Source organism: Phascolarctos cinereus, unplaced genomic scaffold (genome assembly GCF_003287225.1).
Source record: "Phascolarctos cinereus isolate Bilbo 61053 unplaced genomic scaffold, phaCin_HiC Scaffold_5;HRSCAF=322, whole genome shotgun sequence".
NCBI lineage: Eukaryota > Metazoa > Chordata > Mammalia > Diprotodontia > Phascolarctidae > Phascolarctos > Phascolarctos cinereus.
In genome coordinates this window covers 419,732,030-419,747,431 of record NW_027555958.1, presented here as the reverse complement: position 1 = coordinate 419,747,431, position 15,402 = coordinate 419,732,030, and the positions used below count along the sequence as shown (strand labels likewise).

The 15,402-nt window shown below is 39.6% G+C and overlaps 1 protein-coding gene across 1 annotated transcript in view; it reads right to left on the bottom strand.

Moving 5' to 3' along the window:
• Window positions 1–4,601: 4,601 nt before the first annotated feature.
• The window catches only part of DPT (dermatopontin), a 39,214-nt gene continuing 28,413 nt past the window's right edge, over window positions 4,602–15,402 (bottom strand). Inside the window, exons 3-4 of the mRNA XM_020974726.2 lie at window positions 9,725–9,832; window positions 4,602–5,931 (exon numbers count right to left, since the gene is read on the bottom strand). Coding sequence (XP_020830385.1) covers window positions 5,865–5,931; window positions 9,725–9,832 — 175 coding nt within the window. The 3' untranslated portion in view covers window positions 4,602–5,864. The remainder of the gene's footprint in view (window positions 5,932–9,724; window positions 9,833–15,402) is intronic.

Below are 15,402 nucleotides of genomic sequence, written 5' to 3'. Positions count from 1 at the left end.
ATGAACTAGATAATTTATTAACCAAGCCCTTACAAGTTTCAGTTTGTATTAGGCTGACTCATACCTTTAATTCTAATACTAAGGGTCCTTTGGTCCTTTGGTCTTAGTTAAAATTCAATGCTAACATCTATTATATTTACTTCTACTTTTTCTTATATTCCTAGCTCAAGTTACAGTTATCTGTCTCTCAGGTCCCTTAGTCATTGAGGATCCAAAGTCCTTTATACTTGTATTTTCCAGTCCTACCTATTAGTTCAAATTCAAAATTTCTATGTCATCAGTTATGTAAGCCCTACCTGACCATCTTCCCTGGTCTCCTACTCACAGAAATTTCTCTCTTCCCTGGGCACATAGGTCTTGTTCATTTACCCCAAGATGACCACTTTTCCTCTGTTATCAAGTTTTCAAAGTTTTTCTAATGGCCACTTCTTTCAACTATTCAGGTTTATTTGCCACAATTTCTCTGACAGGTGACACGTTTCTTCCTTTCTATAAAGCTTTGCTTTCATTATTACCCCTAATCCCTCAGAGTCACAAATCTAGAGCCCCAATAACATTTATCTGATTGAGGTCCTCAGCTTCATCCTCTCCTAGCTCAGCAACATATTTACATATTGCTAAAACCAGAGAAGGAAATGGCAAAACACTCCAGTATCTTTGCCAAGAAAAGCCCATATGGGTTCACAAAGAGTTAGAAATGACTGAAAGGACTGAACAATAAGAACAAAATCTAACTGGAATTATGGATATTATATTTGTAATCCAGGTCCTGAAGCCAATTGGTATGTGAATCTCTCCTCACTGGTGGAGACCAATGTCTGGCAGGAATTGTTGAGGAATGGGTTAGATTTGATAAAAGTAAGAGAGGACAGAAATCCCAAGTTCTTCTAGCTTCCTGCTTTGAAAGATTTTCAATGCCAACCTCTTTTCAAGTCACTGAAGGGAGAGAAATATTTTTGGGAAGAAATTGACATGAGAGGAGCAGGCAATCTCTCATGTTCCTAACCCTAGTTTGCTATATTAGAAACTTTGAGGGATATTCCCTTGGGTAAAATCTATGATAAGCCCTCTTGGTTGAACTGAGCTATCTTGCTCCCAATGAGAGCAATCTGTACTGCATGCTATATATTTCCCTATGTATCCTTTCTCTGATTTCAATTTTGCCATTGAATTTGATAAATGGGTTACTTTTCTATTTGCTATATGCGTTCATTGTAGAAGAGGAGTCTGATGGGAAAGGGGTCAAACTTTGGATACAGAATTTGCCTCCCTCCCCCTTCCCATTTAACTTCCCCATTAATAGTAATGATCAGGTTTTGCTTGAACTTTAAAATTACTTCCCTTAGACTAAGAATATTTAACGGAACATATTGACATAATTGTAGCCTGGTACCCCTCCTCTGAGAAGAGCAAAATGGCCAGCCTCTGACCCCAACCTTCTCCTTTCCTTCCTGGCAGGAATTAAAGTGTCCCTTGGAGAAGGGTGGGAGTGGGGTGAGGAGGAAATGTTTAGACACACTATATACTCTTAGCTTGTCCAGGGATGAGCATATCTGTTGGAGTGAGGGGAAGTTTTGCCTCCCGTGCATGTAGCTGCTATCACAGGATGCACAATATTAATGGTACCACAGCTTCCTGGATTGTCCTCCAATTGTTTCATGCAAGTCAGTCTTCTTAGGTAGACAGTAAGTTCTTCTGTAGTGAAAATGGCACGTGAAACTTTTTTTTTACTTTTCTGCAGTGACTTGCACAATGTTGGACCAAGAGAAGATGCTCAGTAAATGATTGAATTTTTTTCCTTTCAAAAGGAAAGGCCAGAGCTGCAGGAGTCATCATTTTTGTATGGTTCTCACAGTGTACAAGAAGAACACTGGAGGGAAATAGATCTGGATTCTTTCTCTGTTGTTTGCCCTCTTCTCCACGCCCATTCAGCCTTAATTTCATTAAGGATGGCAGCAGTTGTTCCACAGCTGGGGTTGAGAACCTGCTAGCCATATTTCAGTCACTGCCAATAAACTGCTCAACCCTTTGGGCCCAATTTCATTATTTGTAAATCAATAGAGTGCAATTTCTTTGAGAGCTGGTCCTGTGTTATCTTTCATCTTTATATTGTTAGTACTTACAATAGTGCTTTCGCTCATCTGGGAGGGGGAAGAAGTCCTATAATTTCATTTTTATTAGAGAACTTGGTGTGGGAATTCTCTTCATCATATCAGAAATTTGTAGCATAGTCTTCCAACAAAGATTCTTAACTTGGGGTCCACAGGCCCTTTAAAAATTCTTGTCAGTCAGTCAGTCAGTCAATAAACAGGAAGTGCTTGCTGTGTGCCAGGCACTGGGTTAAGTTCTGGATATACAATGGAGGAGACGACATATAAAAAGCTTAAGCAATACACTTTGATAAATGTATTTTCTTTTCATTGGTTTTCTTTATAATTCTATATATTTTACTGTATTCTTTTAAAAGTACTATTCTGAAAGGGGGTCCATAGACTTCAGCAGACTGCCAAAGGGGTCCAAGACAAAAACGAAAAAAGCTTAAGAATCCTTGTCTAAGAAAATTGCCTGGAAACACTGAATAATTAAATAACTTTTCCAGGGTCCCACAGTCAGCATGTGTCAGAAACAAGACTTGAACCCAGGTCTTCCTGACTCTGAGTCTGGTTTTGTATCTCCTAAGCCATGTTTCCCTCTAGTTTTGTACACAGTAGGAATTCAAATGCTCAGTTTCTAGGTTTGTGGAGGTAGGAGAACATAGCCCAACCTCACAAGGCTATTGCATGGAATAATGTTCACAAACTGCTTTTCATTTTCTAGAAACCCTTTGCTTTTCACTATATCCTCATGAAGATGGTATGAAGCAGATAAGGCAAAAAACTTTGACCCAGAGAGGATTGGCTCAGTAAGGTTGCTTGCTTGTTGCGGGAAGATCCGAGATTAGAATCCAGATCTCCTGACTTCCAGTCTCATAGTTCACTACCTCAGCAAGCAACAAGGGACCAGCAAGTACTTTGCAAAATCGGTTCTGCTCACATTAAGTGTTCATTATTTATTTGTTAAGATGGATATATAAGGAAGGAAATAAGCTGCTTGGCCTCCAACCAAGTAATCAGTTGGTTCCTGGCTTCACTTTCATCATCCTCTTTGCAGAGTACCTTTATACTTCAGGAAGGCATTTCTCCCTTTACTAGGCACCTCTTGCCATGGGGCTTTATCTGTCCTTTCCTGCCACGAGCGTTCTTGTGCAAATTCTGCCAGACTTTCTCCAGCTGTGTGCTCCAGCATTTTACATTAGCCTTGCCTTTTCATGGGGACTGTCAAGTCAGCCAATCAGTATTCTTTGTCTCAGACTCCAGCTGGGTCCTTCCCACCCCCCAATCTGGGGCTATTTCCTGGATCTGGGACTGAACCAGTGCTGCAGTTTCTGAAATATTAATGGTTTCTTTTGTGAAGGACAACACACTGAGTCCTTTTGTTGCAAATTAAAATCTCCAGCAGGAGGAAAGGGAAGAATGGGGTGGAGAAGTCTTTTCTCCTGCCTACTTTGGTTCATTCCAAAAAGATGCCCCAGTTGAAGCCTTGGGAGCCTAAGATTATAACTAATCAAGCATTTAACTAATAATAATAATAATTAATAACTCAATATGCATTTATTAAGTAGCCACTATGTTAGACACTATATAGAATCGAAGGTTTTAACATAAAGTACTTTGCAAACCTAAAAGTGCTATATAAATGTTAGCTATTATTAATGCTTATTATGATTATGCAATAGGGATACAAATGTGAGAGTTCTTGCCCTCAAAGAGCTTACATTCTTTTTTTGTTTGTTTGTTTGCTTTTGGGCTAAGCAATGGGTTTAAGTGACTTGCCCAGGGTCACACAGCTAGTAAGTGTCAAGTGTCTGAGGCCGGATTTGAACTCAGCTCCTTCTGACTCCAGGGCGGGTACTCTATCCACTGTGCCACCTAACTGCCCCTAGAGCTTACGTTCTTGCAACAAATAAGTTTTGTCAGAGTCTCCCCATTAGTCTCCTTGTGAATTGGATTTTTTCAGGCTTCTCTGAAAATCCTGTTGTTTGTCTTTCATTCTCGAAGAGGACCATGACATCAAGAAGGTGATGCCATGCTTGCAAGTGAATTGGATTTAAGTGAGTGAGAGCTGTGCAAGGTCACCAGCCTCACTTTCTCGAAACTTCAGAGCCATCTGGGTCCAGTGGCAAGGTATACATCAGGATGACTGCAGATGGTCCTGGATGCAGAGGGGTACCATGGCCTTTTTCCTCTGAAAATTTGATCAGAAGCTCAATGTCTCATTTTATAGAAGGCATACAGGATGCTGGAAGATTTCTGTGACTTTTGCCCTTATTTCCATCCTTCTTCTGGAACCTTTGGTAAAGAGAAAGAGGAAAGAACAGTGCAGGGCAAAAAACAAAAACGAAAACAAACACAAATGTGACTCCCTGGCAAAAGTAAGGGGAAAGGCCATTGGGAAAAGTGGAGGAAGATGCCAAAAAGACAGAGTTAAACTGGAAAAAAGAATGAGTTAAATAAGACTGGGAAGGAGAGTGTTTGAGAAAAGAGAAAAAAAGACAATGACAGTTGTAAAATAGTGGATTTTTTTTATTTAGAAGTTTGTTTATTGTGTTTATAGTCTTGTGCCAAGTGATAGTGACTGAAGGTGTCATGCGGTAGGGTTGGGGTGGAGGTGGAGGACTGTAACATGTTTCCCATATCTACTGCCTTTCTTTTGTCAACGAATCCTAAACTCTATATGGAGAGTGTTCTGTTCCCAAGGCCCATTTCCTAACCAAAGCCAGAGGGCACACGGATGCATCCAAATAACAGAAGAGTTCCCCAGGGAAACAACTTAGTAAGGCAGCTGTCATATGAATATCTCCTGACTGTGTGCCTCTTCCATGTCCTGTTGACTATTCACACCTTACCTTCCACCTTCCCAAGTCAAAACCTCAGTGGAATGACCTCAGGCAGTGGTGGTGGTCAGAACTCCCCTGCTTGTCATCCCAGAATTCTCAGCTGATCACAATTGTCGAGTTCTCTCTCTTTTATTTCTTTTCCCTGTACATTATCTTAAACAACTATATCTTTTTTCTCCCCTTTTTGTCCCTCCAATACAGACGCACACATACATACACATACACACACACATGCATATACACATGCACACACCATTTTCATCAGCCAGCATAATGATTCATATCTCTCTCTTAGAGACAGGAAATTATTTTAGCCAACTATCGTCTCCTCCTCTCTTCAAACCCTTGAGCCTCCCCTTGATTTCCTTCCCACTCCATCTCTATCAGAGCACACAATTAAAATACTCCCCACGTCATGCTGCATGGAAAGAACACATTCCTGGTTAAGACAGAATGAAAAAAAGTTTGATTCAAGTAGATAACAATTAGATTTGGTCTTCATCTTTCTCCACCTAGAGCCCTCTGCCCCTGCCTTCAGCTTATTATATATTTCTTAATATTAGTTGTTTGCTGATAATGGCACATCTACAATAGGCCCTCCACAAAACTAGACTCTCTTGTAGCATAGGGAGCAGGTGTAATACATACATGATATAATACAGGAAGCCATTGACAGACATATAAGATGGTCTCTAACCGAAGCTCAACAATGAGAAACAAGATTTAATGAAACCTATGGGTTTAATTAAAATGGTGGTACTAGGAAGAAAGACCACATGGGCTGATGTGGCAGTCAATAACTCGGGGAGGGAAAGAGAGAAGACTGGTTCCTTCTGCAGGAGCTCCTGCTGGTCTGGTGATGAATAGAGATGACTTTAGCTCTCTCCCTAATACCCAGACTCTCCAATCAGCTTTGGTATGTGACATTCTAAACATTTTCAAATTCACAGTCATAGTCTGTCATCCGACACATTATGAACTTCCACTGACGATCCCTGTGGGGAGAGAGAAAAGGACAAAAGGGCGATGTCAAAAACACTGTAGGCTGCTTCACAAACAGGGCAAACGAAATGAAGACAAATTCCTTAGGAGCCAGTGTATGACTGACCTGCTAGTCAAAGAAAGGAGAATTTGGAGAGACAGTAACAGTAACAGGTTACTTTATATAGCAACTTTAGAGCACTTTTGAACCTCAAGGATACCCTTTAAGGTAGACAGTGCAAGTATTATATTAAGTGATGGGAAATTGAGGCTTACAGAACCTGAGTCACAGCTGAGGGTTACAGTACCTGAATCATGACCTGCCCAAGACACATAGCTACTAAATTGAAGAGCAAAGTCTATCCAAAAATCTATGGATTATAGCTTTAAAATACCCAGTTTTTAGAGGGCTGTGATAGCCAGTACCCTAGAAGACTGAAGATCACTGCTGGTGAAACTGGTAGCTTTAGACCTTACCTCCCTCTGTTTAGATTGTTAATGGACAACTAGAGATCTAAGTCTCTAGCTATGTATGGCTACCAACAGGGACCAATTCATCACAGTGAACTAAAAGAAGTCTCTCAAGATTAAGAAGGATAAAATCTTGGAAAAGAAGGCATTTAATCCATTTTTAAAAATAGCATGACCCTCAATATATTGACAGTTTCATTTAAAAAACCCTATATTGGTTGAGATAAATGGAGCAATATATGAGAATCATGAAATGGGGAAGGGAATTAAGAAGAATGCCAAAGCATTGGGTGGTGTGTATAGATGGTCAGTCTTCTGGTCAACTGTAACACTTGCCCCAGAATGTGCTGACACATCTGTAGGTGATCACTATGTATGCTAGTGCTTCAAGAGACATTTGTGGGTCAAGCAGAAATCATAATGAGATATTTGTTTGTGTTGGAGATGGAGAATAGACAGGATTGTCCAACCCTTTAAAATTCAGCCTAATTTCCCAAGACTGTTTTACATCTACTAATGAGATACATATGTTTTCTAAAACAAGAGGCAGGGTATAATGAAGAGAAGAATGACCTAGCATCAGGAAAACCTGAAAATTCTACCTCAAATACTTAATTGGCTGTGTGATCATGAGCAAGTCATTGAGCCTCAGTTTCTCCTTCTGGGGAAGGGACAATAATGGAATCTATTTCACTATGCTCACTTTAAAGCACTGGATAAATATGAATTGTCATTATTCACCTTAGCAGAACTATGTTCTCTTTTTCCACTCCCCTCAAACAAGATCCTGCTATGCCTTCTAATTCAGCACAGAATATCATTTAAAACCTACTGGCTATAATAGTTGGTCCTACCATAGATGTAGCCTATGGAATACCAGCACCTATAACCTTGGCACAACCTCTGTTAGTATTATTCTATGTATGATAACCTCAAAAAAAGCAGTTTGGAGGAGAGTTCTCAGCATGTTGGCTATTACTGCTTCCTCCCCAAGATTCAGGAAAAAGAATAAAAATTCAGATTGCTCTACATACCCCCAAGGAAATGTTCTACTGTTCTGTGGGGCAGATGTCCAACCCTGGTACTGCCCGTCTCTCTCTTCAGTCTGCAGAGGGTGCTCCCTCTACAAGAACCATCTATCTTTCTTCCTAGATGGGACTCCTGAGCCTTACTTCTAAAGGCCCCTCCTATCATCCTATGAATGGGAAAGTGGGTGGGATCACTGTCAATATCCCTATAGCCCTTGTATAAATTGTACAGATGGCCCACAGCAGTCCTCCTCATTCCTCCCCCTGCTCCAAGGTTACCCATTTAGAACAATTTGGAGACCAGACAAAAGTTTTTGAGAGCCTGGGTGGCCAACTACTCTTGACTGGCCTTGGCTCCTGCAAATATCAGTACAAGGGATGACTTGTTTCTGGTTGGAGATTAACCAGTTGGTGATATGTGCATTTATCAGACATGGTTGTGTTAGGACAGTGGGTATCTGGGATACCAAAAGTTATAAACAAATAAGGTCTCAAGCCAGGGCATTCATACTACTGCTTCAAGAGGCTGTTAATTTGTGTTGGGCTATGTTCAGAGGCAGTCTTAAAAGGCATTCCAGGGGCTCTGTTCCCAGTGCCTCTCTAAAGGGAAAAAAGAAGCAGTTTTCATTTAGAGGGCAAGAATATGCCAAATGCATGCATTTAGGAAGTTTTTCTCAACTTGGAGTCTCTGGAAGGTTGTAGTAGGGGGTACAGGGAATAAAATGGTAAAATTTCAAATCTTGATTTGTGGGTACAGCAGTAAACCTCAGAGTATGGGTAAGCCTCATTGTAAGCAGACCCAATGTCATCATATCTCACTTATTCAACACCAGGCAGGAAATCTTAATTGAAGTTCACTGCTTTAAATGACAAACCATTTCTTTTCTTTAATCGCTTACAATGGAAATCTTTCTAAAATATAGTCATATACTACCGCTTTCTTAAACAAAAAGAAACGTTAATTTTTTCTTTATGAATCAGGGTCTTCACTATGAGGATAAGATCCTGGATCTGGAATGATCTTGTAAATCATGTAATTTAAGTGACTCCCTCTTCCTTGTTGCTCCTCTCTCAAGCTCTCCATCTCCTGACACTAAGTATTCGCAATGGCTAATCCCCATGCATGGAACATTCTCCCTTTTAACTTCCTTCAATTCTCAGCAAAAATGCCACTTTCCCAAAAGTCTTTCCCAGTCCTCCTTAATATCAGTGCCTTTCCTCTGAGTTTAATTTCTCATTCATCTTGTATGTATTTTATTTGTATATGCTTATTTATATTATATCTCCCACTTTCCTATTAGATTGTGAGCTCCTTGAGGGTAGAGATGCCTTTTGCTTTTCTTTGTATCCCCAGCACTTAGCATAGTGCCTGACAAATTGTAAGTGCTTAACAATGCTTGTTGACTTGGCTTCTAGATTTGAAGCTGGAGGGGATCTTATAGGTCATCTAGTCTTAACCCTCATTTACAAATGAGGAAACGGAATTTCAGAGAAGCTTGGTAGTTTTCTCAAGGTCACACAGGTAGTTATCCATAGAGATAGGATTGGAACTCTAGTGTTCTGATTTTAAATCCAATGTTCATGCCAATGTACTTCATTAGTTATTACATTGGATTATAAGGCAGTGATGATCTCAGAGCTTTTGAAGTATATGGAACTAGGTCCTCTTCTACTAAATGGTTCTAGGTGGTAGATTTTTAACTTTGGATTTGCTTTTTAACAATATCTTGAACTTCTACCATGTAACCAGGTTATTAGCTTCCATTTCTTACTGATATCTGTATGCCTGCCTCTGGTAATAGACCCTTGGCCTTTGGAGCTGCTGTGGGTTGGGAAACTAGATAACCAAACTTGTTAGGATTGTGTTTAAAAGAAGAGTGAAGAGGTTCTGAGTAAAGTAGCTCTCATGGGTGAAGTGTATCTTTCTTAGTGCAAAGACTTTGTGCCATATTTTTGTCGGCTAGGGGTAGAGAATGGTTAGGGTCTAATTTCCTAGCAAACTCCACTCACCAATGGAGAAAGCAATTGGCAAAAACAGAAGGAAGGTCATGATAACTTCTACTTGTTATCAAAGTTTGAGAATCACTGCTAGAAATTTGATGTCCTGGTCTAAAGCTGCCTTGCCTTAGATTAATTAGTTCAATAGAATAACTTGACTCTTTTTGCCTGACTTGCTTCATGTGAACATTTGTTCCTAGCTAAGTCCCCTACCAGGCAAGAGAGTAAAATGAGGGTTTTTGTACATTGCCATTCCCACAGAACCTTTCCCTGCTTCTCCATCCTTCACTCAAAGGGAAGACTGACTTACCTGTCCACGGCAGAGAAAGTGGTGGTCGCTCCCCTCATGTAGTATTCATAGTTGTAAGAGATCATGTCTATCTCCTCACCATAGTGGCCTGGGTATTCAGTTGTCAACCTGGTGGAGAGAGAGAGAGAGAGAGAAGAGAGAGAGAGAGAGAGAGAGAGAGAGAGAGAGAGAATGAAAAAAAATGGGGGTTATTCTGGCAAGACAAATCGGTAGACACTATCTACAGAGGAATGAAGGCATCAAAATAGGCTGAGGGAAGTATGAACTGTGCCTACTATAGGCCTGGCAAATTATCATGAAAGCACCAAGAAGAGTTAAGGAAGGATGCCAAGAGCCCTACTGACTAGCTTCTCCCTACTTTCCCACCGAAGTGTAATTAAAAGGTATAATTTATCTCATAGGTGGCTGGGTGGTAGAGTAGATAGAGCTCTGCACTTGGCATCAGGGAGGCCTGAGTTCCAATCCCACCCGAGATACTTGCTTTCTGTGTAATTCTGGGAAAGCCAGTTTACCTCTCTCATCTTCAGTTTCCTTGTGTGTAAATTAGGGATAATAATAGCACCTACCTCATAGGGTTGTTATTAGAACATATGTAAATCACTTTGAAAAAATTTAAAGTTTTACATATGTGTGTATAAATATATTTATGCATATGTATAGTGTGTTTGTAGTGTATGTTAGTTATTATTATTGTAGGTATTCCTCCCTGCCCACTAATAATTTTCTTCTAGTCCATAGTATTCCCAAAGCCAAGCTGATTCTAGGCACATCCTAGGGATCTGAGTCCAGGTGCATGTATCCAGGGAGAAAGCTTGAGGTCCAAAGTCCTGTGGTTCCTCTCGGAGGATTTATCAGCTCCAAGGGCAGCTTATCTTTGGTATGTTCATCGGGAGTCTTTTAGATAAGAGCTGACAGAGACTGGAGGGTTTCCTATAGATTGAATTGGACCCCCAAGATCAGTATCTACACCCTAAAATTGTCCAGGAGCTAACCTAGCCTCCAAAGTGGCAAAAATTTTATGTTTCATGCTGACTAGGCTGTTGTACCATAAAGAGATAAAGGATCTTATCTACGTGGTCCAACTGGCTCTAGCTGAAAGGACGGTCTATGAAATCTACAGGGGCAGCTAGATGGCTCTGTGGATAGAACACTGAGCCTAGAGTCAGGAAGATCTGGTTTCAAATCTGGCCTCCGACACTCATTAGTTGTGTAACCCTTGGCCAGTCACTTAACCTCTGTTTGTCTTAATCCACTGGAGAAAGGAATGGCAAGCCATTCCAGTATCTTTGCCAAAAAAATTCCATGGATGGTATGGTCCATGGAAGTCAGGAAGAGTTGGACGGACATAACTAACTGAGCAACAAAACCATGAAATCTTAGAGATATAGAATGCTATAATTGTAACAGATCTTATGAATTATACAATTTAAACTGCTTATTTCAGAGATTAGGAAAATGAGTTGATGCCCAGAGAAATCAAGGTGCTTGCTCAAGGTCACAAAGCTAGTTAGTGAATGAATAGACTTCAGATCCCCTGACTCTTAGACTTTCTTTTCTCCACTACACCATGATGCCTCTCTTGTTCTGCATTTTATCTCTGTTTAAGACATTACAATCCCCCTGTCAGGCAGCCAAGCCTAACTGGAAATGTATTGCATGTGTTTCTACTTATTGCGGTCATGGTGGGAAATAAGCTCAGCCAAGTTCAGAAATCCATTCAATCTTTTCATTTCCAAATGGACTCAGACTTTCTGGGGTTTGGCTTTGTTTGCTATGAGCTAAACATGGCTTCCTCTTTCTAATGAAAAACAACAGGTCTTATGAAATAGGAATTTGGTGTCAAATGCGGGTCATTGAGAACTCATTAAAACAGATCCTACTAATTTTATGATACCTGATAATTCCAAAAGAGGCTGGATAGAGTTTATCTACTCGGGGTGGGGGGAGTGGCGGTGCTGATGGTGGTAGTTTTGATGTTGGTGATGTTGTTTGTATTGGTGATGGTGGTGGTAATGCAGAAGACAAGAAAAGAATAAACAAGATTAAAAGGGGGATGATTATCTTACCTAAAATAACTGTTTTCGAGCACTTCAGAAGTTCCATTTACATAAATGCTTTTAATTTGATTTATATATTATTCTCTCTTTAACAAAATGAGATTGCTATTTGGCAACAATTTCCTTAATCTAAATCAAGTTGTTATAAATGGTTAGGAGTAAAATGTCTGTATTTCATGAAAAACTTTCATAATTATTTAAAGCTTTGCACTTGGTTTTCATTCAGCTTCATCTGAAATAATAAGGAATTTTACTACAATGAAGCAGTTAAATGCCCCCTCCTCTTTTTTTTCAGTCAAGAGGGATTAACTTCAGAACAAGGCTAGAAGAAAAACAACAAATGGTTAACTGGGAATTGAAACCAGATATAATTGAGGAGATAGGAAGAGTACCTGGATGATCTCATCAAGGTCAAGTCCTTGAGGCCCAGATCAAAAGAATTTGTGTGTGCTGTAATTGCTGAGTCACTGTCTATGCTCTCTTTAAAAATGTCATGGACACTAGAGCAGCTCTTACAGGACTGAAGGAAGACAAATGTTCTAATATTCAGAAAGGAAATGAAGGTGAATACTTCAGATTGTTAGGTCAGATATCATGATTTTGATTTTTAGCAAAACTCTGGGAATGTACTATTAAAGAGAGTTTTCTCTTGACAAAGAAAGTAGTGATTGCTATGAGTTAGCCATGTTAGGTTAAGATTGTTAATCATAATAACCTGGTTTCACTTTTTGGGGGGTATAGTTATTAGATGGTAGATGAAGGGAATTTGGTAAGAGTAAAGTGAATAGAAGCTTCTTACCATCAGGGAATTATTTCTAATTCTGTCTGTATAGCCTTAATACCCACCACAGTGGCTTGCACACAATCAATGCTTACTAAATGCTTTGATAGATTGGCTTGGATTTCAGCAAAGGCCTCTCATGATACGAACAAGATGGAATGATGTGGACTGAACATTTAAATAGATTAGGGACTGGTTAAATTACTGAGCTGCAAAAGGTAGGACTGAATGACTTAAGGTTAACCTGGAATGATGCTACTAATGGAACATGGAGCTCTTCAGCCATAAAATTTTCAATTTTTAAAATATGACTTGGATGAAGACAGATGACAAGATCAACTAGGTCGCAAGTGGGAGGTAATATGTTACATTACAGAACTGGGCTTCCAAAAAAATCCTTGACAACTTAGGGTGATGGGAAAAACTAAATAGGGGATCATTTAATGTAATAAATGTAAAGTCCTATATCTGGATTTTTAAACGTCAGCTGAGGACATGGGGGAAAAGAATTCATGAAGGCGACAAAGTAAAGACATCTTTCCTAGAAAAAGAAACAAACAAGCAATACAAATTGCAGGGGAGGGATTTTGAACTAACTGCTTGACTGAGAGGGGGTGAAGAAGGCGAAAAGAGGGTGGGTAATTAAACAGAAGAAAGAAAGAAAAAAATCAATAAGCTAAGTGAAACTCCAAAACTAGGGAAAGAGCTGACAAACAGGACAGAGGAGGGGCTGAAGTGGGAGAACAGTCTAAGAGAACAGGGTTGTACAGAACTAGATTAAGCCAAACTAATCAAAGGGGCAAATTGCTGACTTAAAAGAAGAGGGATAACAACATCAAAAAAGCATATCCTTCAAAAATGTGGCATCACAAATTGATCGTCATATTTCTCATGTAGTCTGATCAGGATGGAGTATGTGAAAGCTATAGCCTTCCTTATCTGGACATTAGCTTTCTGAGAAAACTGATTGTGATAAAATAACTCTTTTTGGCTCCCTTGTGACTCTGTTGGCTGATGCTGTTTGAAGTCTGCTACTTTTACTTCGTAATAGTAACTGACACATAAGGAACACGTTACATGGAATATCTCATTATAGCCTTGCAACACCTTGATGAGATCAGTACAATAGGTATTGTTGTTATTATTGCTCTGTCATTTTAGTCATAACCCTATTTGGGGTTTTGGCAAAAATATTGGAGTGGTTTGCCATTTCCTTCTCCAGCTCATTTTACAGATGAGGATACTGAGGCAAACGGGGTTAAGTGACATGCCCCGTATTACTCAGCTAGTATCTGAGGCTGTATTTGAACTCAGGTCTTCCTGACTCCAGGCCCCGCACTCTATCCACCTTGCTACCCCACCACAAATATTCTTTTCTCAATTTTGTGTTGAGGAAACTGAGGCTCAGATATAGTTGTCCCCAGTTCCATAGCTAGCAAGTGTCAGAGGAAGAATATGAACTCAACCCTCCCCGGTCTCTTTCCCTTCTGGTTTAATCATCCAATGTATTAATACTCCCTTTCAGTTTTATTTCATCCACAAATTTGTTGTGTATGCTCTCTGTTTAGGAAAATTATTGATAAGCTTGTTGATAAAACAGGATGAAGAACAGAGCATATGGTATCTCCTTAGAGTTCTCCCTTCAAATTAACATTGAATAATTGAAGCCATTCTTTGTATCTGGTGCTCCAACCAGTTCCAAAGCCCATACAATCTTTTAGTCCATAGCTCTACAGAATCTTTACATAGATTTGAGACTGATTAATGCCTTGTTAAAACAAGCAAACAAAAATGTGCTTACAGCGCTGATTCCCAGATCTAGCAACTAGTTCTCTTGTTTAAAAAGAAAATGAAATAAAGTTAGTCTGGTGTGACTTGTTTATGCATTTGTATTGACTCATAGTGATCAACACTTTCCTTTCTAAGTGCTTATAAATCACCCTGAATGTAGAATTCTAGAATTTTGCCAGGAATTGAGGTCAAGATCACTGGCCGACAGTCTGGAAAATCTACCTTCCCTATTTGAAAATTGGGCAGCATTTGACTGTCTGCAGGGTTGTGACTCATCTCCTGCTTCATGGTTTCTTAAAGATCGGCAACAGTGGTTCGGTAATCATGAGGGCAAGTTCCTTTGATACATAGAGATATGGTTCATCTGAGGCTCATAACTGCACTTTTTTTGAGGGCATCGAGGGGCTTTCTAATCAGGATCTCCTTCAGCTTGGAATTAATCTACAAGTCAACTATTCTTCTTAGTGTCAAGATTACCCTCCTTGGTAGAGAGAATGGAAGAGAAATGAAGTTTTCCTATCTGGGTTCAAGCAAGAAACGGACACAATAATCTGGCAGGTCATGAGGTATGTCACCCAAGAAGACTCAGAAAGGCCTGAGCAAAGGATCAGAAGGCTTGGGTTTTATATCTTTTTGTGTGTTATTATTTCTGTCATTTAGGGAGAACGGTGGTATGGAGACAGGAAGATTCTAGTATATTCATAAAACTGTTTTGCCAATGTGAGACAAACTTTGGACAAAGTATATTTTCACTCAACCTTCTCATGTGGCACCAAAGATTTTCAGGCCAATTGAGATAAACTTCATTCTTGTCAAAGGGAATGGAAAAGATACGTAGGGAAGTGACCCTTATTTAGTTTATTGAAATTTGTTACCTTATTTAAGCATTTCTGTTCTGCTTCACATACACCTCTCCTAGCATCTATTCTGTGTATGTGCCTGAGAATAGTAAAAATTACGGTAATAGTAATCTACCATTTATATATTTATAAAGGTTGACCAAGTGTCAAGTTGAAATTGAAATGGATAGGATTTGGAAAATAGCATCC